The sequence below is a fragment of the Phaethon aethereus genome (genome assembly GCF_964289735.1).
Source record: "Phaethon aethereus genome assembly, chromosome: 4".
NCBI lineage: Eukaryota > Metazoa > Chordata > Aves > Phaethontiformes > Phaethontidae > Phaethon > Phaethon aethereus.
Genome location: NC_138578.1, coordinates 53,910,046 through 53,936,124, shown reverse-complemented (window position 1 = coordinate 53,936,124; position 26,079 = coordinate 53,910,046). Strand labels below are relative to the sequence as shown.

Sequence of the window (26,079 nt, the reverse complement as noted above, 5' to 3'; positions counted from 1 at the left end):
CAGGCAGGGCAGCTATCATACAAAGGCTCATTCTTAATGTAAATTAAACACTTAAAATTAATTGCTGTGCTTATTTACTTTTCAACTGTTTTTTGCAGGTCCTCCCATTATTCTATGGGCAGTCGAGCTTTTTCCCATGACAGTATTTTTATACCTGATGGGAGAACAGAGAGTGAACAGGCCATCCAAGCAATGTCACAGGAGAACGTTTTAGGAAAAGTCAAAACTCTTCAGGTAAGAAATTGTAAGGGAAAAATATTTAAAGTGTGGTAGAAAACAGTCTCCAGAATTTGTTAAATGTGGGTAAAGGTGAGTTGCTTTTCCATAGCCTTGGGGCAGTTTCTCAGCCATGTAAGTTGTCTGGCCAAAAGCCATGTAAATAATTTGGATAATCTGCAGAAGATCTAGGTTTTGGTCTCGAAAGGTATGGCAGTGATGCTGCAAGCAAATCTGCAGAAATGTCTGCATCTTGTGGAGCTCATTTGAATTGAACTCATGGTTTTGGCATGTCCTGATCTGTATGCCTGAGACCTACAGCTGTGGTAGAGCAAAAAAATGAAGGTGGTGTTGGTGGCAGGGAATGGCATGCATAGTAAGACTTCTTTGCAAAGCTGATTTAATTATCCTTTTATATGTTATTACATTTTTTTCTCCTTCTTTTTCTCCCTGTCTTTTCAATGGTTCTCATGAAAGGTGGATATGCTTTATCTCTCCAAAGCAAACAGCACATAAGTAACTGCATCAACAACACATTTGGGTATTTGTTTCTAAAGAGCTTTACATGATCTGCTTTCCCTTCTTTTCCAGAACTCTGTCCCATTAGTGGTCTAACTAATTTTTTCTTTAGTTCTTGTACATCTGTAAGATTCCCAGCTCTGTGCCTATCTCGACCTTGAAAGAGCTGTCTTTCAGAAGCACGTTTCAGTTCAGGATGCTGACAGGTCCGGTCAAAATGCTGATAAATTTTTAACACTGTATAGGTGCCATTATGCTGTGGCTGACTGGTAAAATACCATTGATTTCTTTTACGTCCAAAGTCTACCTGTGGTCCATGTTTTCTGGTGAGTGAGAGATCACGCACAGTAGACGGATCCGACCCTCAGGATGAAATTGTTCCTTCTTCCTGCCCGGTGCTGTCAGCAGAGAGAGCACCTGAACGGCGATGGCCATGCTGACTGTGGAGGAACTTGGAAGTCGAAACCACACTAGGACGGCTCCAATTTCTCTGTGCTGTTTTTTCAGCTTAAATTTCCTTGGGTCAGGTAGATTCAATGCATGCTACTTTCCAAGCTAGAAACCATTATATTTTAAATGACTGCTGACTCTGGGCAAAGATGTGAGGTAGTTGGACCTGTCTTGCAGAATGCTTGAGCGTCCTTTGAATACAAAGGACACTCACTTCTTTTGGATCCCACTGACTTCTGTAGGATCTGTTGTCTTGGCTTCGGTACGTTAGCTTTTCTCTGAATACCTTTTCGCTTTGAAGGAGTGGCCTCTCCCATTTCCAAACTCACCTTAAAATTTCTAATGGAAATTGTTGCCTTCACTAAACTCAGAGACATTACAAAAACTGCAGTTACTGCAGTTGCTAACAACCATCTTCACTAAGCAGACGGTAACTCAAGAAAATCAAAGCAAAAATAATCACCCTTGGAAGTCACAGAGTAAATAGCCTGTGATAAGCTCTTGCCTGTGTGAACTTTGCATGAGCCTTTTTTGATGCGGTTACTTGCATGTATCTTAAGGGGGAATGTTGTTTCAGCTGCTTGATGTCAGAAGTGTGCTTACCTTTTTAAAGTTGAAGGACAGTGGTTCATTTTTATCACTTTAATATAGCTGCAACCCAGCCTGTAACAACATCCCCGATTCAGCTTTTTCCACTCTACTGCTGATGGTGATATCCAGAGCATTGTGATATCCAGCCCATTCAATCAGAAAGCAAATGCATAACAGATTGTAAATGCCACTTTTAACTATTTACATATTTACACAGAAGTAAATCTAAATGTCCATGTATTTTTTTCATAACCCCATGGAAAGGCTCCTTAATAACAAGCCCAGGGGCCACCTCTTGTACCTGCAAAACCTGCTGCCCAGCACTTAACTGTCCCCATTTCCCTAGCCATCACTTCTGCAACTCCCTGAGTTTTAGGACAAGATCATGCCAAAATCCCATTGCACATTTTTAGGTTGACCTTAAGAGTTGAGTCCCAGGTCTGATCAGTTATTTGGACTATCATTCCTGTCTGAAGGTTTTATGCACTCCATACCCCATCCTCTTTTTCTGCTGTAGTGTCCTGAAAGGAGACTGTTTACCGCGAGATTTTGCGGTCACGGAAAACACTAATACTTAGTCTCCGGTTATCAGAAGCTTGTATCTCCTTTGAAGGCCCTTTCTGCAAGCTCACTCCCACTGGCAACGTCTGTACTTCTTCAAATGGTGAAACAAGGAGAGACAGTCATCTCTTCTGAAGAGTGCTGCACTCCTTAAAACCAGTTCTGTGGCCAGTTCCCAGTAAAGTTATTGCTATCCCAGCAGTGTTACTGTGGTTTTGCCCAGGCTTGAATGTCATGGTGGAAGCAGAGTGTTACCAGTTTCCATTTGCCTGGAAAGATGCTCCTCAATGAAGAAGTGTTGCCTGTGCTGGCTCTGAACTCACTGTATTCCAAACAGAGATCAAAAGCTCTGCAGATTTTAACCTTATTCAAGATTTTTTTGTGGGGTGGTACAGTGAACATTCCTGGAAAACTTAAATCTTTTTTGGAAGAGGCACTGTGCTTACAAGCCCAACAGATAGCATGGTGAAAAGGGTTTCTGAAATCAGAATAGGAATGCAAGCCATTGTATACTGATGGTGCTGGATCTCATTCTGCTAACCACGAAAGTGTTTCCCCCTTCTTGCCTTGCATTTCTGCTGACTCTGGAGTGTTGACGAACCCACAAAAAATGTTGTGTGATGGTGCAAAACTCTGTAGCAGTCTGGGCAGCTGGCCAGCATATGCCCTGGTTCAGCGTCTTACTGTAGGAATTCTCTCTGATTATATGTTCTTTCTGAAATAGCTCTCATTTCTTTTTATTGATTTTCAGATTGGCAGCATTCATCTTATCAGGCTTTCTGTAAATGGGTTTCGTCACGTTCAAAGGTTTTGGCGTGAGAAAAGCCCGACTTCTTGTTAACTTCCAATAGCCTTTGTGTATCCTGAAGTTATTTTGTGTTGGCTCCAGCCATCTGCTGTTGTAAAAGCAGTCTTTTCCTTGTCCTTTGGATCTGCTGAGATTTATCATTACCTAGTTTTTAAGACCCAGCGTAGAAAGCCAGCCTGAACCTGGTACACAGAGATGTACACAGGCACTGGTACTCTTAGTGCTGAACTCATTTGGCTGCTTGGGATCTGGCGCTTTACTTCTCATACAGGACTGTGAATGAGACACAAGGAATGTTTAAAATCTAAATCTAGCAGTGTGTCAGAACAAACCTAAAAGGAAATCTGGGAGCTTGTTTTTACACCCTTCCCTTCCATAAGTTAGTGGGTTTTTTTTTTCCTTACATCAAAGTGTGTTAGATCCACTTCCTCGCATTTTGCAGCTGTGACTCTCCTTCCTAGTACTGACATTTGCCAGAAATGGTCAGCAAATGAACAGAAGACAGTTTTTATTTCAGGCCCACAAAAACTGTAGCAAGTAAAATGGAAACTTGTTTTGAGTGTTGCATCTAAGCCATTATCTCCCTTTTGCTGTGGCAATACCGTGGTGTGGCACTGCTGCTGCCTCTGGAGGCAGGAGGACAGCTTGTTCTCCACCTCTTGCCTTCACTGGAAGCTTCTCAGGTCATCTGGCATCCGTGAGGCTGTGGCAAGAAATGCTTGACTGTGGCATACGGCTTACTGCATTTAGGAACCACTGGGCTACATCTTTTCTGTTTCATGTGGCCACATGGTTTAAAACAAACCAACGCCCTGCTCTGTAAATTTGTAAAACACACACTTATTACACAGATATTAATTATGATAAAGTATGTCTTGGGAATCCATACTTCTTGGTCAAATTCTAAAGGACCACTTTTTAAATTCACATTTCCCTGGCTTTGTAATGATGAATGTCCCCAATAATTTTCTTCCTGTCAGACCTAATGACTGTTCAGTTCTGGATTCCATTTCTTTCAGTCATTGACATATCTTAGCTAATGATCAAGCCAGTGCTTCCCCTACTGTGCGTTGCACATCTGTATTCTACCAGCCATTCCCACTGTTGTTTCTGTTTGATGTTGCCCAGATCTCAACATGGCTACGCAGTCGTTTGCTAAACCACAACGCTATTATCTTTTAACTTGATGCTCTGCACTTTACAGAATTTGGAGTGAATTTTCACTGCATGATTGCCCAGCTTTGTATTTCTTACAGTTAATTTCTTTGTTGCCAATATTTTCTAGTGCCACTGCAGCTGTTTTCTTCACATTTGACAATTGTTTTCACTTCATAAACTGAATTTATAATTTTTTCTTAGACATTCTAGCATTTCTGGGGCAGACTCCCTTTTTCCTGTGATCGATCATGTTAAGCCCTGGAAATGTGCTTCCATTTTCCTTACTCACATCTGCTTTGCTTTTGGTATTCTGCAAGGAGAGACTCAGGTGACAAGTGCCACAGATCCTGTACGTATCTTCAGGCTTCTCCAGAAAGTCTTGTTCTTAACACATAAGCATCTGTAAGTGGTCCATTGCCACTGTATACTTGAAATCTTCATTTGCATCTGGATTTGCTTCAAATACATATCTCTAGAGATCCATATACAGTTTGTTTCCTCACTGTTCTTCTACTTTGGAGTCTCCCAAAATCTTTCTTGAAGTGTAATGCCTCCAACCACATGCTGCTCCAGCAATGGAGAGTAGAATAGTTCCCTCCTTGCATCTTATATCCAAAACACCTGTGGTAATACTTCTTATTTTCCTCCTTTTTAGTATGTTTACATGTTAATTTTACATCTAGTTTACTTTCTAAAGCCTTCAGCTATACCAGTATAACTTCTCACCCGATGCTTTCCAATTTATTCTCTCTTTTTGATTAAAAAAAACCCAAACTGCTTATTTTTGCTTGTTTAGATATGCTGCAGATTTTTCTGTTTGGATAAAGAAATGGACTCACTTCCATAGAAAGAACAATTACATAAACTGTCTTTTCAACCTAGAAAAAAAAATGGCAAGAGAGAGAATATGATAGAGATGCATGAAATCATGATTGGAATTGAGAAAATAGAGGACAATTGCTCAGTCTTTCACAGCATGAGAAGACAGGAGCATCAGTTGAAATTAGTAACACTTTCAAACAAAAACAAATATTTCTTTAAGCATAGCTAGACTGTAGAACTCATTGTCATATAGCACTCATTCATGAAATATCTATAAGAGTTCAAAGACCAATGAAACAAATTCATAAAAGAAAAGTTCCCAACTGGCTGTTGACTCCAAAAGACCTCAGATGCCACAAATCATTGGAGCGTTTACAAGGAAAATCTCAATACAGGCTCACCCTGTTCTTATATATTCCCAAGACATTTGATTTTTTGGGTCACTGTGAGAGACTGTACAGGACCAAGTGGAATCTCAACAGTATGGCTCTTCTTAGGACAAGTATTATGAAGTCATTATGTCACAATTATATCTAACTAGAAAATGTAATTTCATTTGTTTATATATCTGGGCATTGCAATCAGATGTTAAAATAAGTATTTGAGTTGAAGGCAAAATATGACCAGCATTTCTTGTACGACTTGTTTGAACGGAATCGGCTGCAATAGTACACTCTGTTTCAATGATTTTTAACTGAACAGAGTAAGCAGCTCAGCAGATCCGGTTTTGGATTCACTCCAGGCACGGAGCCATAAGAACGATGTGGTTTCAGGGGGCTGAATCCAACACGTGTGCAAGCAGGCATGTACACAGAAGAGGAGCCAAACTGGAGTGAAAGAGGAGATGTACAGCCCGATCTGGGCTCCCTGCCGGTTAATACGGAAAGTTTGTTCTGTGGCATTTCCTATGCGAACACAAAGAGTGCTTTGAAAGTCTAAGCTTTTTAATTTGCTGCAGGTGCCAACTAATGCAGAGCACTTTAACTTAGGAGTTTTATTTCTGAAGTTATTAATGGTAAACTGGTATAAAGATGTCAGTTAAGTAGTATCATGTTTTAACAAATTATTTTGCATTAAATAGAATTGGGCCTGTGTCACAGCCCAGTTAGTGAGGAAGATTTTAAAAACTGGGGATGCAAACTTCTAATTTTTTTTTTCCAAATTCCCAGCATCTCTTTGCCTTTATTAGCTGTGCAGCCTTGCCCCTCGCCTCACGCTGAACGGCACCACACCAGTAGCCACCCGCGTTGAGTGTGAATGGGCAAATTCTCATGCACCTCTTGAGTCTCCTAGAAGAAAATTCAGGGGTGAGGTAAATCTGGCCTGGAGCACAGCTTGATGATCCCATCCTGAAGCTCCCCTGTGTGTGTGGTCCCTCCAGCCGCTGTTTCATGGTGTAGTTGTCACATGTGGTAGCCATCCTGTTTTGGTGCTGAGAATGGTTTGCAAGTCCTGTGGAAGTGCCTGCCCACTGGCTGCAAACTGTGGGACTGGGAAAGCCCGTTGGAGTTGATAAGGCTGGAAGTGGAAGGGACAGGCAGGAAGCGTCCATCTGCTTCTAGATGACAGCTAGATTTTGGAGCAGGATGGTGATTTCTGACTGCTAGATTACAAGCCTTCTTGCACAAACCAAAAGACACCATGTTCATTTAACTGAGACCAATATGCATCTATGGACATTTCCAAAAGGGTATTTAAACACACTGTGCATGACTGTGCAGTGGTAGAAGAATAAAATGTCATGCCTGCAACTTCTAATGACCGGAGTTGCAAATAATCCTCCTTAGGCAACCATCATCCACATGCTGTCAGCACAGGGACTTCTCAAGTACAGAGGATTTATAGTTTTGTGTTCAGAAATAAATGTCTAACTGAAACTTTTGAGAAATGTAAAGCAGATGCTCCTTTTCATGGAATATGGTCTTTCCTCAGTGGCCTTGCAGCTTAAATTGATGTGTCTCCATCTCTGGGTTGGACTGTATGTGTTCTTCCAAGTAAAAGTTGTGGGTTTTTTCTTTCAGGGATGATGCCTTTTTAGGGTCTTTATGATTGACCAGGTAGAGAACGTATCTGTATGAATTTTTTTGAGAGAGGAGAACTGCATTGTAGTTACAGTATAAGCACATTTTTAAAAAGAACAAGGAGCAGGTTTTACGTTGCTCTTTGAAAGCAGTAAGAATAAATTTGCTCAGTGGTAACAATAAGCTATTTGAGATTTTGACTTTTGGTATTCAGCATCAGCTTTGGAGATCAGAATGCACTGAAAGAAATTGGCCAATGGAAAACTATTACTGGTGTTCATTTAAGCTAAATTTGTTTAAAAAATTTCAATAAGTAAGTAACGCAGAAAAGAGCCTTCTGTCTTGGAAGGAATTTGAGGGCTACTCGAGTATCTTCTTCAATATTGAAACTAATTTATGCAAGTCTGAGCAAATAAATTACTTTGAAGCTTTAAAAGTTTAAAAAAACCCCCTGTGTACAGTCCATAAATATTGAGTATACTCTATTTCCTAGAAATATCAGGAAAAATAACATTTTAAACTTTTATATGCACAAACACACATTTTTACAGCAGAACCCTCAAGCATCCTTGATGACAATTAAAAAGGCCATTCTTTTTAAACCACAGACCATTCTCCACAATAGCTCCATCACCACACAACTCCCACCGTGCATTGCACACACAATAGGTCAAGAACTTGATCAGAAGATCGAGAGAATAACAGACCATCCCTTCTTCCAAAACAAATTGCAAGCTATATGTACATGCATGCATGTTCTCACCATGGAACAGATGCACAAATCCTTAGTTTCTTGGGTTGTTGCTCAGGTAAGGCTGACAGTTCCAGTTTTCTGCCTGGGAAAACTATTTGTCTAGGAATATGGCTTTTGTAAGAAGTATGGAGCAGTCTCAACCCAGAAAACAACATTATCGAATTAAAAAGCTGTTCAGAAATAATTTTCTACTAGCATCAGAGGACCAGCAGGAATAGAGCAGAATTACAGCCTTCACGCTGTCCAGTACAGACCTGTTTGCTCTCTCCAACTCCCCTTCACACAGTGGAAACATGTAAGATTTCAAGTCAGAGAATTGCACTGCTAACACGAAAGCTTGGGAGGACTTGGTGAAACCCTTGCCTTTAGACTATGGATGCGCTGCCATTAATCTAGGTGGGAATAAAAGTCTGCCGTTCAAAACTACCCGCTAGGCAAAAATTATGTACTAGGTGAATTTCATTACTTTCTGCCAAATCCAAATGGGCATAAATGATGTGTAACTCAATGAGGAGACTGAGAAAAAATATTCTAATTTAATAACCTGATTATGAGGGGACTCTGCATGTACTTTTTGTCTTAATAGTTCAATACAGAAATCTGGTAATATTTTGGGGTAATATGGATAAACTTTATATAAGAGTCTAGTCCACTGGGCAACAATGGCAAGCAAGACTGATCTGACCTGGATCCTTTTAGAGGTCCATCTGCTGCTACTAAAGCATATGTTCCCTTGTCAACTGCTCATCTAAGCCATGGTACTGATTCTGTGCTATTGGGGGAAAAAAACCCAATCTTTGTTTTACACGCTGTCTACTCCAATCTTCTGCAGTTCTCAGCAGCAAACTCATGTCAGGAGTCCATCTATGTACCTGACATTCCCATTGAATAGAAGCTGCACAGCTGACTTGAGTATTGCTGAGCTGTAGATGTTCATAGTAACACAAGATAGAAATGGGAGATCTCCTTTAGAGAATTTTCTGTGCTTGAAAGAGAGTAAGGCAAGAAAATAACTCCACGGTTCCTTCCTTCCTGAGAATGATTCCTTGAAATATTTCAGGAAGAAAATCTATCAACAAATGTTCCTTACTCCATTTGCTCCTTCTAGAGCATTTCTTTTAATGCTTTTGCAAAAAGTTCACTTTCAAAGACTGTATGATACATGTCTGCAGTAGCCAGGGTTGTAATTTCTTCAATTCACCCTACCAGAGGACAGGTATTATATGCTACTTATTTTACTCATCTTACACTTGATATAATTCAAGAGCACTTTCTTGTAACCCTTGAGAGAAGATTACTTCAACAAGGGAAATAAATTATGGGAAAGCTCTTCTATCCATTCATCTACTGCATGTCCCCTGCACAACCTTCTTTGTGGAAAAGTGGTGATGTGGCAGTGCACGTGAGCATGAGCGGACATGGGTTTGTATGCTGTTCCTGTGAGATCAAGCATCTCAAAGAAGCTGGGTTTCGCCTCCTTTGAGAATTTGCCTCCTCTAAGGCAAGGTTATGTCAAACCCTTAACATTTGAAACTTACAACTAAACCTTACAATAAGCATATCTCTAAGAACTACAGATGCATGAGATGCAGGGTGTGGGGGCTGGAGAAAAAAAAGGTTGCCTTTTGGGGCTGTTGTAACTTCTCAGCGTACACTTGGCTCGTGATCTTATTTCTTTGAAACAGTAAGGCTTCATAATTAGGTTGCATAAACAAAGTCTTAATCTAGGGCATAGATTAAAAAAAGAGAAGGAATGTTCCACAATTCGCAAGAAGTTTTCAAAAGTTGGCAACACTGATGAGAACTCAAGTTGATCATCCAAAACCAGAAGTCATGCAGTAAATTCGTAACCTTGGTCACTTTGTGGGAAGAAAGTAGAGGTGGTGGCCACCGTGTTGCAGCAATGTGAGCCTCAAGTTGATCTTTTTGCCCAGAGTCAGAAGTTGCCCTGAGTGTTTCTGTGCAGCTTTCACATGGAGAAGGGGCGCGTGCTAGACTTGGCTTGTTTTGCTCATAATATAAATACCTTTTTTTCTTTTCTCGTTTTTCAGCAACAGTTGGCCAAGAATATAAAATTTGGGCAGCCTCCACAAATGACAGTTTCTGTGAGGACAATGGGGGAGGCAAACGCTGATATAGAAGAGGATGTGCTGCTCAGTAGCCCCATGGAGATTGAGACTCAGCAGGACACAGTGATCTCAGACAGTGGTAATAAAGTAAGCACTTTACGTTGACATATTCATGGCATTATAACAGTATTAAGACAGTAAGGTTCACTGGGACGTAGCAGATGTCTCCAGTGAGGCGTAGCTGAGCTCAGTGGGCTGTTTTATGTGGGTGGGATCTCTCAGCTCGTGCCTCTTGGACTGGTGAGAAGGGTGTGCTCTTGGTATCCCGAGCTGGGTCCCACAGAGCTACCAGTTTGAACATCTGCCTTGAACTTCCAGCAAAGCAGACACCACTCGCAGTGTAGCTAGAAGACAGGAGATTTTTCTGAGACAGAAGATGTCTTGAAATACAGACTTCCCAGCATGGAAAGTCGTGGACAGCATCAAATGGCAAAAAGGAAAATCATTCCAGAATGAGAGGGGTCTGGAGCCTAAATCCATAAAATCCTGGGCCTTGGGGTAAAATAACCATTTATCTCGTGGACAGGAACTGAAGGCAAAGGAGGCAATTTTGAGAATGCTCCCTAAATCCAAACATCCAGTATAATTCAAATAACTTATCGCTCTCTACAACTACCTGAAAGGGGGTTGTGGTGAGGTGGGTGTTGACCTCTTCTCCCAAGTAACTAGTGATAGGACAAGAGGAAATGTCCTCAAGTTGCGCCGAGGGAGGTTTAGATTGGATATTAGGAAAGATTTCTTCACTGAGAGGGTGGTCAGGCATTGGAACAGGCTGGCCAGAGAGGTGGTGGAGTCACCATCACTGGAAGTGTTCAAAAAACATGTGGATGTGCCACTTCAGGACATGGTTTAGGGGACACAGTGGCGCTGGATTAATGGTCGGACTTGATGATCTTGAAGGTCCTTTCCAACCTAGTGATTCTGTGATTCTGTAACTACTCCAATTATCCGTGAAGATTACGGTACCAGGAACTGCAGGCATTCAGATTTCTGGAAAGGGCTTGTTCAGGCAGTGAGGAAACACAGCGAGTGATAGAAGCTCTCTGGAAATCCTCTAAGGCAAGACCCGTTCTGTGTGTTGCTGCAATGGCTGAAGGGAGTGCAGGGGACAGAGGGACGCCCTTCCCGGGCCGGAGGAGGCCAGCGTTATTCCTGGGAGCCCTTGGGGAAGGCGTGCGGCGGCCCACCATGTGCATGCAGCCGGTGGGATCCTGGAGGGACGCCAGGCCACGAGCCTCGGCTCGTGTTCCTCGGCGCTGGTGCGAGCTGCGTGAAAGGCAAAGGCCGTAAGCGTCCTCTGCAGCACCTGCCTGCGTTCAGTCAAACGCACCGGAGGGAGACTGGTGGCTGGGGTGGCCCAAATTCTGCGTCAGTCTTCACAAGGAGCGACACGGCGGCCACTTCCTCGCGCAGCTGCGGTCAGACCTGCCAGGCAGCCGGGCGTTTGGGTAGGAGCCGCACACTCGCCCCTCTCCCTCTGCAGCCTGCACCCGAAGGAAGGTGTATTTCTTCTGCTTCACGAATACTCGCTTTGGCAGCAGGCCGTTCAGGTGAATCAAGAGCATCCTGTGTGCACAAGAAGCGCAGTGGGGTTGCGGGCAGGTCTAGGCTACGTACCCTGGTATTAGGCGAGACTCTGTGTTTGGTACCAACATACGTTCTCTGCTCAGCCAGCCTCCTTGCTGGGTCCTGCAGGAGACCTGAATGTCACCTAGTGACCTCCGGCTCAAAGGAGAAAATAAATCAAGCACTAAAAAAAACGCTGGAGTATTTTTGTGTAATAAGGAGGGAGAGGTGCTGTCCTTACCACCTCTAGTCTTTTAAATATTATGTTTTGAAAGCAAAATTAATGCCCCTTTATATAGTTCTTTTTCCAAATCCTGAAGGAGCAAACGTCCCTACTCAGAAGAGACTGCAGGCACTACGGAACCAATGCTACGTGCGTAGGGTCAGCCAGAGCACGCGGCACTTCCCTTTTCTCTGGCTGCCTGCTGCTCCTTGCCCGCTTTCTCGGAGATTTCTGGTGCACAGCAGCTTGCCTGCTTTCTGCTCCTGTCTCTGCTGTTGGCCTTGGAACTCTTCTGCAGGTTTATCTGCATAGGTCCTTGGGACGGGGTGGTTTCTGTCGGGAGTTGGTGGCCAGGACCGCATAGTGCTGCTCTACCACAAGCAGGTTTCCGGTGTTGCTTTACGAGTTTTGATTTTCCTGAGTGAGTAACTTGGATTGATGGCAAGACTTCTGGGTTTCGTTTAACCTCTATTTGTAAAGCTGATTATCTTTTTTTTTTTAAGCTTTATACTAACAATCAATCACGTGCACTTGGTGTAATGGGATCCCAACACTCATTAGGTCATGAAGTAATACTGTGATATAATGATTAAACACAATGTTTCTGGGTGTGGTGAATGCTGCTTCAACCCCTGCACCTTAAAAATCCCCTCCTTTGGAGGGGACGGTAGCTAAGGAGCCCTAGTGACTGATAGACTCCGACTGCTCTGGGGAAGCTGGTTTGCTTTGTAAAAAGAGTCATCACCAAGAACCCGGAGCGGAAAACCTTTGCAGCAGAGTTAATGCCTGATCAGGTTCCTGTATTTTTTCTTTAGGTGTAGGTCAGGAGAAAATAAAAGTTATTAAGAGTTGATTGAAATCCTACAAAGCTGTCCTCTTTCTTTTGATTTTCAACCTGGTTATCGTGTTAAGGAAGCGTGAGTGTTTTGCCTTTCGTAGTGTCTTGTAGCAGCGACAGCTTCTGTTATAGACAGCAGTGATTCAAGGAGTAACAGAGAGAAAATCATGCTCTTGTTAGGAACAAGAATTGTTTATCCATCAATTCTGCAGTGACACTAAACAGGGCAAAAATCCAACTCTAACTTGCATGATTTTCACAAGTCCTTTACACCATACTTACTAGATCCTTTACGTTTTAATATCTAGCTGTGGTAATCTTCTTGTTTTCTAGTCCACTGACACGCCAGATCCATTGAAAAAAATGTATTTGCCTGGAACAGGACATGAAGTGGAAGAAAAGGTAACAAAACTTTTACGCTCAGTTTGCACAGAGTTGATTTCTAATTTTAGTTATTAGAAGCCTGACCGTCAGTTTTTGCTTTAATACACATTTCATGATTTTATGATCACCCAAGATTTGTGAACGTTGCACAGTTTGGGGGCTAGTAAATAAGCAATAACTGAGATTGAGAAATCTGTAAGAGTTGATTGGAGGAAACAGCAGAACTTGGTCTCTGCCAGTCTTGCAGCATTCCTGCATTTGATGTATTAATCATAGAGCCATAATTTTCATAAGTACTTCTACTACTTTGTTATGCCTACCTGTAATTCAATAAGCATATGCAAAATGTTCCATCAGCTTTTAAAGTAATTGGTTCCCTAATTAGCATTTGTTTAACCTTGGAAGATTACAGAGCTGTCTTGAAAACAATGTATATGATTTTCTTTTCTTACAGGAGATGTTTTCTCCCTCCTTTTTTTTTTTTTTTTTTTCTGTCTTCTTTTTCCACTTGGATTGTGCCAAATACCAGTCTCGGGATGATAGCTCGGTGACTTACGGGAGAGACTGATTACAGGCTCACTCATACACATCTAGACATACAGTGCCACTGTATTTATTCATGAGAGGAGTCTTACTGAATCACTTCATATTTGCACTTTCTGAACCCAAATATTTCAGGGGCAAGAGAAAAAAAAAACACCAATCAAAGCCAGTATTGTCTTACATTATTTTTTTGCTGGTCGTTGGTGCTAGCTTGGACAACTCCACATGACCGTGGAGGGAAAGTTTTCCGCAGGCGTTGTGCCAGCCTGAGATCCGATACTGTAGTCCTCTCCTGTGTAGATAGTACAGCTCTGTAACTGTTCTGTTATAATGCTTAGATAGGTCAATCTGATTTGCTCTTGCCTCAAGTGTATAATCTAAATTATTTAAAGATGTAGATATTTTTCCCACAGTAAGCAAGCTTTAAAATGTCTCAGTGTTTGATGTTGCTTAAAATTCTGCCTCTGCCCTTCCCATTCCAAACAACTTCTGAGTGGAGCTAAACTGTGAAAAAACTTCAGTTAGAATGGTCTAAGTAATTTTTAAGTGGAAAGTATAAAAACATGTAGTACTGAAAATAGGAAGATACTATAGCTGTAACGTTCAAGATTTGTATAATGGAAAAACAGGGCTTGAAATCTTTTCTGCTAGTAAGTCCGTCCTTTGAATTCAAAACTGCAAAGGCTTTTGGGGTGTGTGTGCACGTGTGTATTTATTTATTTATTTATATGGAACAAATAGCTTAATAATAGCTTCTTGCGTTTGTGATACAAACAGGTCACTCCAGTCAAATCATCTCGGCCAAAAAGACAATTTTCCTGTTCTGGCACTATTGAAACAATCAATTTGGATGCAGTTCCCCAGGCTGTTGCTCGTCTAGACAACAGTGCAGCTAAACACAAGCTGTCAGTGAAGCCAAAAAAGCAGAGGATGTCACGAAAGCACAAGAGATTAACAAAGGTATTGAATTACTGGTCAAATAGCGAGAGGAGGGGGGTTGCTTTTGAAGCCGGGTAAAAAATAACCATAACCGAGTGCACCAGGAGTAACTATAGACAGAGAACTCTCTTAAGATGTGATTAACACTGCTGGAGTTAGCTATTGAAAGCTTCTTTGACAAATCTTGTTTCTTCAGGGAAAAACAAAGTGCATGCTTCTTTCATTTTATCTTGAAATCAAAATAGAGACCTAAAGATGAAACCATAGCTGGAGATAAGATGCAAAGACGTTTTCATATAGCCAGTTGAGACAAATACTACTTTTACCCAGTGTACTTCCACTAGAATTTTACACTGGGACAGCTTTCTGATTCTAGTTTTCCTAGTAAGAAATTTAAGTCATAAAGGTCTGAAGGATATCTGCCACTGTTAATGCTGATCTGCAGTCAGATAGTGCAAAATTTGGTTGGGTTTAAAAATAGATTCTGAAAAACTGGGATCGGTTCTGACAGTGATAGTATCATTGTCTTGTAAGAAAGAATAAGACTTAAGAAACACAGCTCTTGCTACAGCTAGAGTGAATTATCAAATCCTTGCTTTGCACGCTTAACTGCAGTTTATTTTGTTTTTTCATCCTGACATCTTACCAGTGCTTGTAAACAGGACAAGACTATTCAACTAATACAGGGTTCAGGAGAGGCCACTGTCCTTTCTTCCACACCATTGTGCTTGCGTTTATCCCTCTTGCAATGAAGAAATTAAATTTAAACTGCTTGTTTATACAGAATGTTTAACTGGAGCCAAATGATGGCTCAACAAATGATAGCTAGGCAGGGCATTAGCTGAGCTGTTTTCCTCACGGCGAGTGCTGGGAAGCACTCTTCAGGTGCAGCTCGTCTTCAGACCATGTTGCTACAGAGACGAGGAATGAGCTGTGAAGAAAATCCGCATTCAGTTTATTGCAGGTATTGCACCCACAAGCCAGGGCTGTGGGGCAGGCACGGACAACCAGTCAGCAGTTAGCACATCCCTTGGATCAGTGCGGCATTGCTGGGGAGCGCTAGGTTCTCTGTCCATGCGTGGTGCCACGGTTCCTGCAATAGAACTGGAGTCTCAGCACAGCTAATGAGGAAGATATCCTGGCTCGGAATTTGTGAAAAGCAACCAAATTGTGTTTCCCTGAGCAGTGTTCTTTCCTGGCTAGCATTGCAGAGCTCTTTTCTGCAGGCAACAGCTTCTGTCTCTGCAAGTAACAGCTAGATTTGCCATGAAAAACCTGGCAAAACAATGCCCTTAAGGAGGTGCTAATTATTGCAGGCTTAAGTAGTAGAACAGGCATATGAAATTTGCGCTCTATTCCTTGGGCTTCTGTAAATTTGGAATGGCAGGTCTGAATCTGGATTATCTCATTTGAACTTGAGAAGTGGTCTTATGTGAACCTTGTGAGGTTCAACAAGGCCAAGTGCAGGGTCCTGCACCTGAGTCGAGGCAACTCCCAGTATAAATACAGGCTGGGGGATGAAGGGAACAAGGTACTGGTGAATGAAAAGCTGGACATGAGCCGGCAATGTGCACTCGCAGCCCAGAAGGCCAGCTGTATCCTGGGCTGCATCCACAGCAGCATGGCCAGCAGGTCAAGGTGGGTGATTCTGCACCTCTACTCTGCTCTGGTGAGACCTCACCTGTAGTACTGTGTCCAGCTCTGGAGCCCTCAGCACAGGAAAGACATGGACCTGTTGGAGCGGGTTCAGAGAAGGCCACAAAAATGATCAGAGGGATGGAACACCTCACCTCTGAGGACAGGCTGAGAGATTTGGGGTTGTTCAGCCTGGAGAAGAGAAGGCTCCGGGGAGACCTTATTGCAGCCTTCCAGTACTTCAAGGGAGCTTCTAAGAAAGATGGGGACAGACTCTTTAGCAGGGCCTGTAGTGATAGGACAAGGGGTAATGGTTTTAAACTAAAAGAGGGCAGATTCAGACTAGATCTAAGGAAGAAATTTTTCCCAATGAGGGTGGTGAAACACTGGCACAGGTTGCCCTGAGAGGTGGTAGATGCCCCATCCCTGGAAACACTCAAGGTCAGGTTGGATGGGGCTCTGAGCGACCTGATCTTGTTGAAGATGTCCTGCTCATTACAGTGGGGGTTGGACTAGATGACTGTTAAAGGTCCCTCACAACCCAAAGATTCTATGATTCTGTGTACACCAAATGGTGATTCAATATTTGGCATTATACTGTTATCACCATTGGGATGCTTGCTTTCTTTTAAAGGCTATCATCGGAATAGGTGAGAGGCATGGGATCTGTGACAATGTGACCCTTAAACTGAGTTTGGTGTGTTGGCTCTGGATCTAAATAATTGTTTAAAAAAAAAAATTGGTTTACATTTGCAACTGATTGTTTGTTCACTGTAAAGAATAACAAGCCAATAGGCAACGGTCAGTAACTCCAAACTTGTCTCCCAATTTTAGGGATCGCAAAGTTTAACGATAACTGAATTTGAGCCAGAGGACCTAGAAACTCATCTGTATGGAGACAGATACCCAGGTTATAATGGACACATCATAGCAGACAAGCTAATCCAGAACAGAGATGAGCAGAAGCAGCTTCAGCTGGCAGAGGAGAAAAGAATTGAAGATCACTGGGGCATCTTTGAGGCTGAAAGGATAAGGCAGATTGTAGAAATGGAAGAACAAAGAGAAATGGAAGAACAAAGGTGCCAAGAACTTGAGCAGATGCAGAAAGAGCAGGAGAGAAGGCGTTGCGAAGAAAAGAGAAGCCAGTATCTCCTTGAAGGAGAGACATCTTTGGAAATAGAAGAGCAAGCATGCCATAAAGAAGAGAGAAGACTTCTGGAGGCTGAAAAGAGGCAAGAGCTTGAGGAGCAGAGGCAGAAGGAGTTGGAGGAGCAACAGGAACAAGAGCTGGAGGAGCAGAAGCTCCAGGAACAAGAGGAGCAACAGGGACAAGAGCTGGAGGAGCAGATGCGCCAGGAACAGGAGGAGCAACAGGAACAAGAGCTGGAGGAGCAGAAGCTCCAGGAGTGGGAGGAGCAACAAAGACGAGAGCTGGAGAAGCAGAAGCTCCAGGAGCAGGAGGAGCAAGAGAGACGAGAGTTGGAGAAGCAGAAGCTCCAGGAACAAGAGGAGCAAGAGAGACGAGAGTTGGAGGAGCAGATGCTCCAGGAACAGGAGGAGCAACAGAGACAAGAGCTAGAGCAGCAGAAGCTCCAGGAGCGGGAGGAGCTGAGACATCAGCAGTTGGAGGAGCAGAAGGATCAGGAACGGGAAAAGCAGAGATGCAAGGAGTTGGAGGAGAAACAGAGACGAGAGCTGGAGGAGCAGAAGACGCTACAGCTGGAAGAATTAAGGCAACATGAGATTGAAAAACAGTGTCAAGAGGAAGAAGAAAGAAGTTGTCTGGGGGAACAAAAAGAACTCGAGGAACAAAATAAGGAAGAAAAGCAGAGACAAGAGCTAGGAGAGAAAGAGCTTCAAGAAGCTGAAAGAAAACTGAAGCAGGAGAAAGAAGCTGAGAGCCTCAAACAACAGAAGAAACAGGAGGAACAAAGGCAGCATTTGAAGGAGAAAGGAGAAAAGACAGAGAAGGAGCAACCTCAGCAAGTAATGGATACAAAAAAGAAATGGGAAGAGCAGAGAAAACACAAGCTCACAAAACAAATGCACATGGAAAGTGCAGAGGGTGTGCAACAAGATGAACTGAAGCAGCAAAAGGAACAAAATGAACAAGAGTGGAACAAGCTGGAGGAGCAGAAGGTAGACACAGAACGACAAAATCTTCAGCAAAACCAACAAGAAAAATCCTTGGAACAGCAACAGGACAAGGATCAGTTGTGTTCTGGAGGGGCTGATAGTCACCTGGTAGAGGAGAAGCTCCAAGAAGGATTAAGATCTCAAAAGCTCAAACAGCCAGAAAAAGGAAATAAAACAGCAGAAGTCCTAGCCCAGGAACTGAAGAGAGAAGTTGAGGCTCAGGAGCAAAAGCGAACAGGGGAAGAACTTAGGTGGCAAGAGGTAGATGAAAGACAGACTGCATCCAGACCCTTCACATTTCAAGTATCTTCTGGAGATAAACAGATCATATTTCAGAAAGTAAATCTGAGTCCCGTCATGCCTGTCAAAGGAGCAGGACTCTCTTCTCCATCCATCAAAGACTACAGGATGCACGCTTCCAGCAAGGGCTCTCATACACTCCCGTCATCTGTGTGTGTACCTCATACAGCTATTTTGGTTACGGGAGCACAGCTGTGTGGCACAGCAGTTAACTTGAACCAGATAAAGGACACAGCTTGTAAATCGTTACTTGGCTTAACGGAAGAGAGAAAAAGTGTAGACATTCCTTCACCAGAGAAGGCCCAGAAAAAACCCCAGGATCCCAAACCCAGCAGCAGTAAAATGAAATATGCACAAGAGACTCTGAACAACCAGGCTGTACTAGCTGAGTGGGCCTCTATCCGCTCCAGAATCCTAAAGAACACAGAAAACAGCAAATATAACGAGAGAGACCGAGTAAGTGTCTGCAGACACAGTGATGACTGGACACCCCGAGGACGAGGTGCTCCCCATGGCAACTTGAGGAAGACCTTATCTGCAAATGCAAAGTTCTCGATAACACCAGCATGGCAGAAATTTTCAGAAGCTTCAAAAACCAATTCAGACGCTGAGAATGTAAGTGCAGCAAAAGGCAATGAAACAGCGGCTGTGGGAAGAACCACTGGCTCATTCACTGATTTGAAGGAGGATGTGGCTTCCACTTTTAAGGATAGCTTAGCTGAAAAGGGTAAGGAGAAAATGGAAACCCATAGTGAAGTGACAGACAACACAGAAGGCTGTAAATTTGCAAAAGATCTTCCATCTTTCCTCGTTCCAAGTTTTCCTCATTCGCCGGGTAAAGAGTTACCCCAGGCAGAACTTCCCAGTGCTCTGGAAAATCAGCAGAATAACAACACAAAAAAAGCAGATAAACCAGCACCAAATGGAGAAGAAAATGTTTCTCCTTTTGGGATAAAGTTACGAAGGACAAACTACTCTTTACGTTTTCATTATGATCAACAGGCAGAGCAAAGGAAAAAGAAAAGATACAGCGCAGGAGATAGTTTTGACGGTGTGCCTGACCCACTAGTTACGACAGAAGGTGAGAAAGAATCCACTGTTTTTGCTCCACAAGAGAGTACATCCCCTGGCATGGGGAGAGTGAACGTCCCTGGTAATGTAAAAGATTCAAAAGGCTCTTCAGTTACTGTGGTGGAGATGTCGCAACCAGTGGGCACACCAGTGATCCTACCAGCCACCAGCCAGAGTGCTTTACCCCCTCATGAGAAACCAGCATGCAAGTCACTGGTCCCACAGAAACCTGCTTTAGCTCCAAAGCCAACCAGCCAGACACCACCATCATCTCCACTCTCTAAAATGAACAGATCAAACCTAGCTGACACGCTTGGGCAAAGGTTGGTTAAAGCTGAATCAGAAGGTGGCTGGAGAAAAGACGACAGAGCAAATGCAGTGCACCCCACACCATCCAGTGAGTACAAAAATGAAGAGGAAGAAATCAGAGAAAAAAAGTCGTTTTTCCCATCCATAAGTATCCCATGGAGGGAAAAAAATGACAAAAAGCCTGAGCCGCTGAAGAAAGGTATGTGTTTTTCAAAGGTCATTTAGTTATTTGCATTTTCAAAATGAGATATTGGAGGTCCAGAGGAAGAAATTTGGTCTTAAGATACAATTTTTACTTGGGACGTTATTTGTGGAGTACCACTACCTTGCTTTGGGTTGTCTGAATGAATAGGACTTCCCATCCCCACAATTTAATTCAGATACACAGAAACTCGGCATGACCAGTGTCAGTTCAGCTTAAGGAAGTTAATTGCAAGGCGGTAACTGCAGTGTGTGTGTGTTTTCTTGGCAGAGATGTTACCTAGTCAGTCAGGTGGGAGACTTTGTGCTCCATGTAATGGTGTCATCAGAGCAAAGGAAGTAATTTTTATAATTTACATTATATTGTATCTATTTTTTAGGGGTATATTATCCAGCTTAAAAAATATTAGGATCTAGGTCCCCTTATAGTGCCTATCCTGGGGCAAATTCTCTACTATCTAACCCAATATAGCTGAGGACAGGAGTCTGCATTTCAGAAGCACTCTTCAGTAATAGAAACAATTAAAGTTGCCATAGTGGCTCTTCAGAGGAAGGTTGAAAGCCTCTGTGTCCTGAAATAGTATTCTGTGCAAGAGTAAAAATTACCCTTTCAGTGTAAGGACGCTCAAAAGAGCAAGGCAGGAATTCAGCATTTAGTTGGGACATCCCAGCATTCTTTCCATTCTTGAATTTTGCAAGCATCAAGACTCTTCTGAAACCATATCTCAGTGGAACTGCTGCTTATTTTTACAATTTTTCACACTTTTCCCTTTCACTTCCATTTTTAAATGAGGATTTATGGAGACTAGTTGGAGCCACAGCTGGAGGCCTGGGAGACTAGGGCCTGGGCCAGCTGTGGGCTTCTGTGCTCACTGAGCTCTGCAGGAGCACCTTTGCACCCTAGTGCGGCTCCCTGCCACTCTATACTGGCTGCTAGCCCCAGTTTCATGCAGGGTAGAGAAAAGTCAAATGCTCAAGTGATGATTTGAAGGAAAAAAAAAAAAAATTTTTTTAAGAGGGGTTGCATTTACAGGAGTACATCATTTCAGCTCCCTTCTTTTGGCCAAAGTTTGGACACTCCTCCTCCTTTGATTATGGCTGGAAGAGCAGGCAACTGCAGTATGTAGTGGCTGGATCCCTTTCACTTAAATATCTCACACAGTGTATTTGTAGTAAATTAGGCTCTAAGTCTAAGTGTCTGGGGTAGGCGTTTTCACCAAAAAAGGGATAAATTTGGACAGCTGTATGAGTGTGTTGAATTAGGCCTTATTCCTGAGGAATAAAATCTGTTTCAGGATTTGACATACAGTCCACGAAGGTCTATGATGGCATTCAATGGGCTTAGCTACAGAGTTTTCACAAGGTAGAGAAGTTGTATGGGTTTCCTTCAGACAAGAGATGTGCATTACTTAACCAATTCTTTTCATGTTTTCTTTCAGAAAAGCCAGTCCTCCAGAGCAGGCACTCTTTAGATGGCTCTAAATTGATGGAAAAAGTTGAAACTTCACAACCACTTTGGATTACATTAGCTCTGCAAAAGCAAAAGGGATTTCGTGAGCAGCAGGCTACACGGGAAGAGAGGAGACAAGCCAGAGAGGCAAAGCAAGCAGAGAAGCTGGCTAAAGAAAATGTAAACAATCTTTAGAAACCTGCTCATTAGAAATACTGATACCATAATTATAACTGTTAGCCAGTTTTATTATGTGAAAGGGAATTTTTTCTATTTTTCAGTTTTCAAGATTTCATAAAAGCTAAAGTGACAGTGAGTAAAAAGTAGGCTGGAGTTCCCTTTTGCAAAACTGAGACCTCCAGGAGAAAATACTGTGCAAAGGTGTGACAATTTTAGTGTAAACTCCGATGCTTTAATATGAGTTGGTAGTTAACAGCAATCATAAGCACGACCACTGTGCAGGTGGCGGAACAGAAAAATTGTATGCAACACGCTGCTTTCAAAGCTTGAGTAAACGAGATGTTAAGCCTTAGTGCTTGGGGAATAACAGCTGGAATACTCATTTATAGGTGAAATTAGTATGTTTTAATTTATTTTTATAGTAACATGTATTATTTGGATAAAATGCAGACGAATGAAAGAAATGAACTGTCATGTGAAACATCCAAATGGCTAAAGCACACACTGAATTCAAGTATCACTTCTCTCCTGTTCTCTGAATAGCTATTTACTATGTATTGTTTTCTATTAGTAAGAAAAACATTTCTACTCACAGCACAGAAGCGATGCTACACAAACAGCGATGCCGTATATAAATACTGCAGATGGTAAAAAGGGAGATTATGTGGATAACTAAGTGTATTTTGCTGTCTGTTGTGAGACCCACATTTCTGGTGGACATGTGCATAATTACATACATAGATAACTGGCAGAAGAAGACAGCAGTGCATGTGAAGTGGGTGTGAAGTTGCCCACAGATGCACACTTGTTTCAGTGCTGTATTTAACAGGTAGGGTTGGCTCAAACTGTTCAATATTTTGCCTGAAATGACAACATGACAAATTTAACTTTGTGGGGTTTTTTTACAGTCTCTAATAGCTGTTAGTTTTAGAAATACCAGAGTATTTTGGTCCTTTGCTGAAAAGGAAGGTTAAGGAAAGGACAGGTGATGAATGAAAGCATTGAGTGTGACATTTCTTACTTGTAGCCATTACACACCAGACTGTTTCTCATTTAGCAGTTTTCCTTCTCTGTTCTAGGCTGCTGTAAGTAATCAGTCAGATAACAAAAGCAGCAGCAGCAGCAAAACAAGCACACTGCAGAAATCTACAACTCAAGAAGGGGAGAAGAAAATTGAGACTGCTGTGTCAAGACTAGAAAGAAGGGAACAGCTAAAGAAGTCGAACACCCTTCCAACTTCTGTGACAGGTACAGTGAGAGATTGAGATTTACTCTAGGACTAATGCACTTCAGAAATAGTATCGCATGTTTTTGAGAATGAATGATTTTTTTTCCTCTATACTAGCCCTAGAATTACAAATGCATTTGTTTTCAGCAAGGGGCAACCCAACTTATCTCAGCCCCATGTGCTGACTGTATGCTGGATGTATGTAATTTTAACAGGTTTTTAAAGCTGTATTACTTACTTTGCTTAGAAATGCTCCAGTTCAAGTTTAAAAAAATTAGGCTTTCTCCACAAGCCATATCCAACAGTATTTGTGGAACATGACTAATGCATATTAGGGGGATTTGATTTACTGTAAATTGCAATTGCAGTACTGTTTAGGTTGGGTGTTAGCACAGAGGGGCAATGATACTTAACTTCTGCAAAGTTTATTTGTGTGGGAAGTGAAGCATATCGTGTTCCCACACCCAGTTTGCCAAGGAGAAATACCCCAGAATATTTGGAATGAGTATTCTCATTTAATTCAGAAAATGCAAAAACTAACCAAGTCAGTTGAAAGTAGCCTGTCACTTTGACTTCTCCCTCCCAGTCAAGTATTTGGTATGGAAGGTTGGACCCAGAACAATTACGTATTCAAAAGGCAGGCACATTAAAATAAATACTTCCCCAGAGGGCATAATATTTGGGGTGGTATAAGGTGATTGTTGATATAGAGACGTGCCTAATATTTCTCTAGCCAGCATTATTCCTAGGCAAAAGGTTTTGGGGAAGGGCACAGCTAGGTGTTGAACTTTTTACAAGTGGCACAGTAAATAGTGTGGGCTTCTTTGAAAGTAAATCCACGTATCAGCCAAATCTATTCAGTACCACTCTGAGCCGAGAACTACAGAATGCAACCATTGAAAGCAATGAGGTAATTAATTTATCTGATCTGTAATAGTAAAGGCTAAAGCAGTGCTACTCCTACATTCCAGAACAGACTGTTCCAAGCTGAACAACCCCTACGCATGCCTGTACTCAGTTGGTTCAGCAGCTCTATGTCCGCACTGCAGCTGCATGCCAGTGCAAATATCCCCAAGAATTTGTTTTACTTGATCAAGTCCAACCCCAGATGTTGCTTTAGAGGTCCCTTCCAACCCAAACGATTCTAAGATCTCACATAATAGATTGCCCAAAACATTCCAGCTCCCTGTTAGCCTGCTTCCAGTGTGGAAGCTTTGGAGGAGGCCAGCTGGAGAAGCCCTACAGCATTCCTGCCAGCCTGGGTAACAGGGCTCTAGTGCAGGCCTACTGGGAAAGATTCAGTAATGTGAAGTTAGGCTGTACATGGCCAATTCTAGCAACAGTCAAACTCCAGCACAACAGATGATGCCTAATTAGATCAAAGAAGGGCCAAAACCCAATTGTCCTTGGTCGGTCTGTCTGCACTAGAATGAGAGTTTCAGTATATTCAGAAAGAACTACCAATTTTGAGCTACTTCACACGAAAGCATAGAACTGTGTTGGCTCTAAAGGAAATACTGACTGGATTTCCATGTGGCTACTGGAGCCAGGCAGCCATTATCAATTGCACAATTATACTACATACAAGTATTTGTCTATGTGGATTATGACAGTGATTTGGGTATCCCACAATTAGGAGAGTATTTAAGGCAGAAGACCAGGCTAGAACATGTTTAAGTAAGTTTGCTGAGTCCTTCTCTAAGGACATTAAAAAAACACCCAGAACTTGAAGAAGTTGGTATATTTCAGACTTGCACTTCAGTCTTGTACAACAGGAACTGATAAGAGGGTATAACCTTTAAAAGAGGAAAAAAATACCATAACCTTTAAAATAATTAGCTTTTCAAAGTGTCTGTCAACAGCAATAGCTGTGGCTACTGTTTACTTATAGCTAAAAGATGTATTGAAAAGAAACATTTTTTGCCATCCATGTAGTTTTAAACGTTTTTAAAACATTCAAAACCTGAAAATGAAATGCAACTAAAAGTAATTTGGACTGAATCTGAACATTTAACAAAAAATTCTTTTTGGCTCATAGAAGTTAAGGTGTGTAAAGGGAGATAAGTGAGGAGCTATTTTGTAACTAAGATTTTCAGAGTTATTTCATAGGTTTCAGATTAGCTAGGACTCATTTCTATCCAGGCTGCCTTCCAGGGTATTCACTGTCTCAGAATTAAACAGTCTTCCCACCTGCCTTCTACAATACACTTCTGCAGTTCTGCTCTGTAAAGTTGCTTGTTAGAAATTAGTTGCTTATTCAACACATTTTCTTGCTGAGACAGCTGTTTGTTTGTCTTAAATTTACTGTTTTAAAGAAAAGGTAACAAACAGCTATTGGAGAAAGCTGGTTCATTTCTTCTTCAGGATAGTCTCATGGGAGTGGTTAACTGAGGCAGAAAACTATATGACCGCTTTCTTCTCTGTGCTTATTTATGAACTCTCATCTGAAGAGGGAATCTAATTCTTGACTGAATACAGTTGGGTTACACATGTTCAGCAGCCGTATTACCACAGAGAAGAAAAACTCCAGCTTTATTTCTCGTTGTTTTGTTACATTGCAGATGTAATTAAAATACTTTACGTAAAGACGACAACTAGCAAACTGGAAATGTTCTCTCTGGATCTCACAGAGACTGATAATTTTGTCCCTGTTTTTGTGATTTACATTACTTGGAGTCACCTCTGAAAAAGGAAACTCAGCTCCTCCTAACTTGATTATCTTGCAAATACAGTAACAAGTAAGATTTAACTAAAAGAGCTGGAAATAAATATGAAGTTTTAGATCAGAACATCTTCACAGAAGAGAAGCAAAAGCTCTGGAGTACAAAGTACAGGGTTCAGCTAATGTTTTTTTTTCTCTTCCCCTCCCCACCCCATCAAAAACAGTGGAAATTTCAGATTCTGTTCCGTCAACCCCACTAGCAAAGGAGGTGACCAAGAGATTCTCTACGCCTGATGCTAACCCTGTGTCAACAGAGCCAGCCTGGCTTGCATTAGCCAAGAGGAAAGCAAAAGCCTGGAGTGACTGTCCACAGATCATAAAGTAA

At 42.1% G+C, this 26,079-nt stretch overlaps 1 protein-coding gene across 1 annotated transcript; it reads left to right on the top strand.

Moving 5' to 3' along the window:
• Window positions 1-99: 99 nt before the first annotated feature.
• Window positions 100-26,079, top strand: CRACD (capping protein inhibiting regulator of actin dynamics; the record flags this gene model as incomplete). The annotated part of the gene is made up of 8 exons (XM_081999290.1): window positions 100-234; window positions 9,952-10,116; window positions 12,990-13,058; window positions 14,361-14,543; window positions 16,992-20,172; window positions 21,614-21,804; window positions 22,884-23,052; window positions 25,919-26,079. The coding sequence occupies exons 1-8, from the start codon at window positions 115-117 to the stop codon at window positions 26,077-26,079; spliced, it is 4,239 nt and encodes a 1,412-aa protein (XP_081855416.1). The 5' UTR covers window positions 100-114.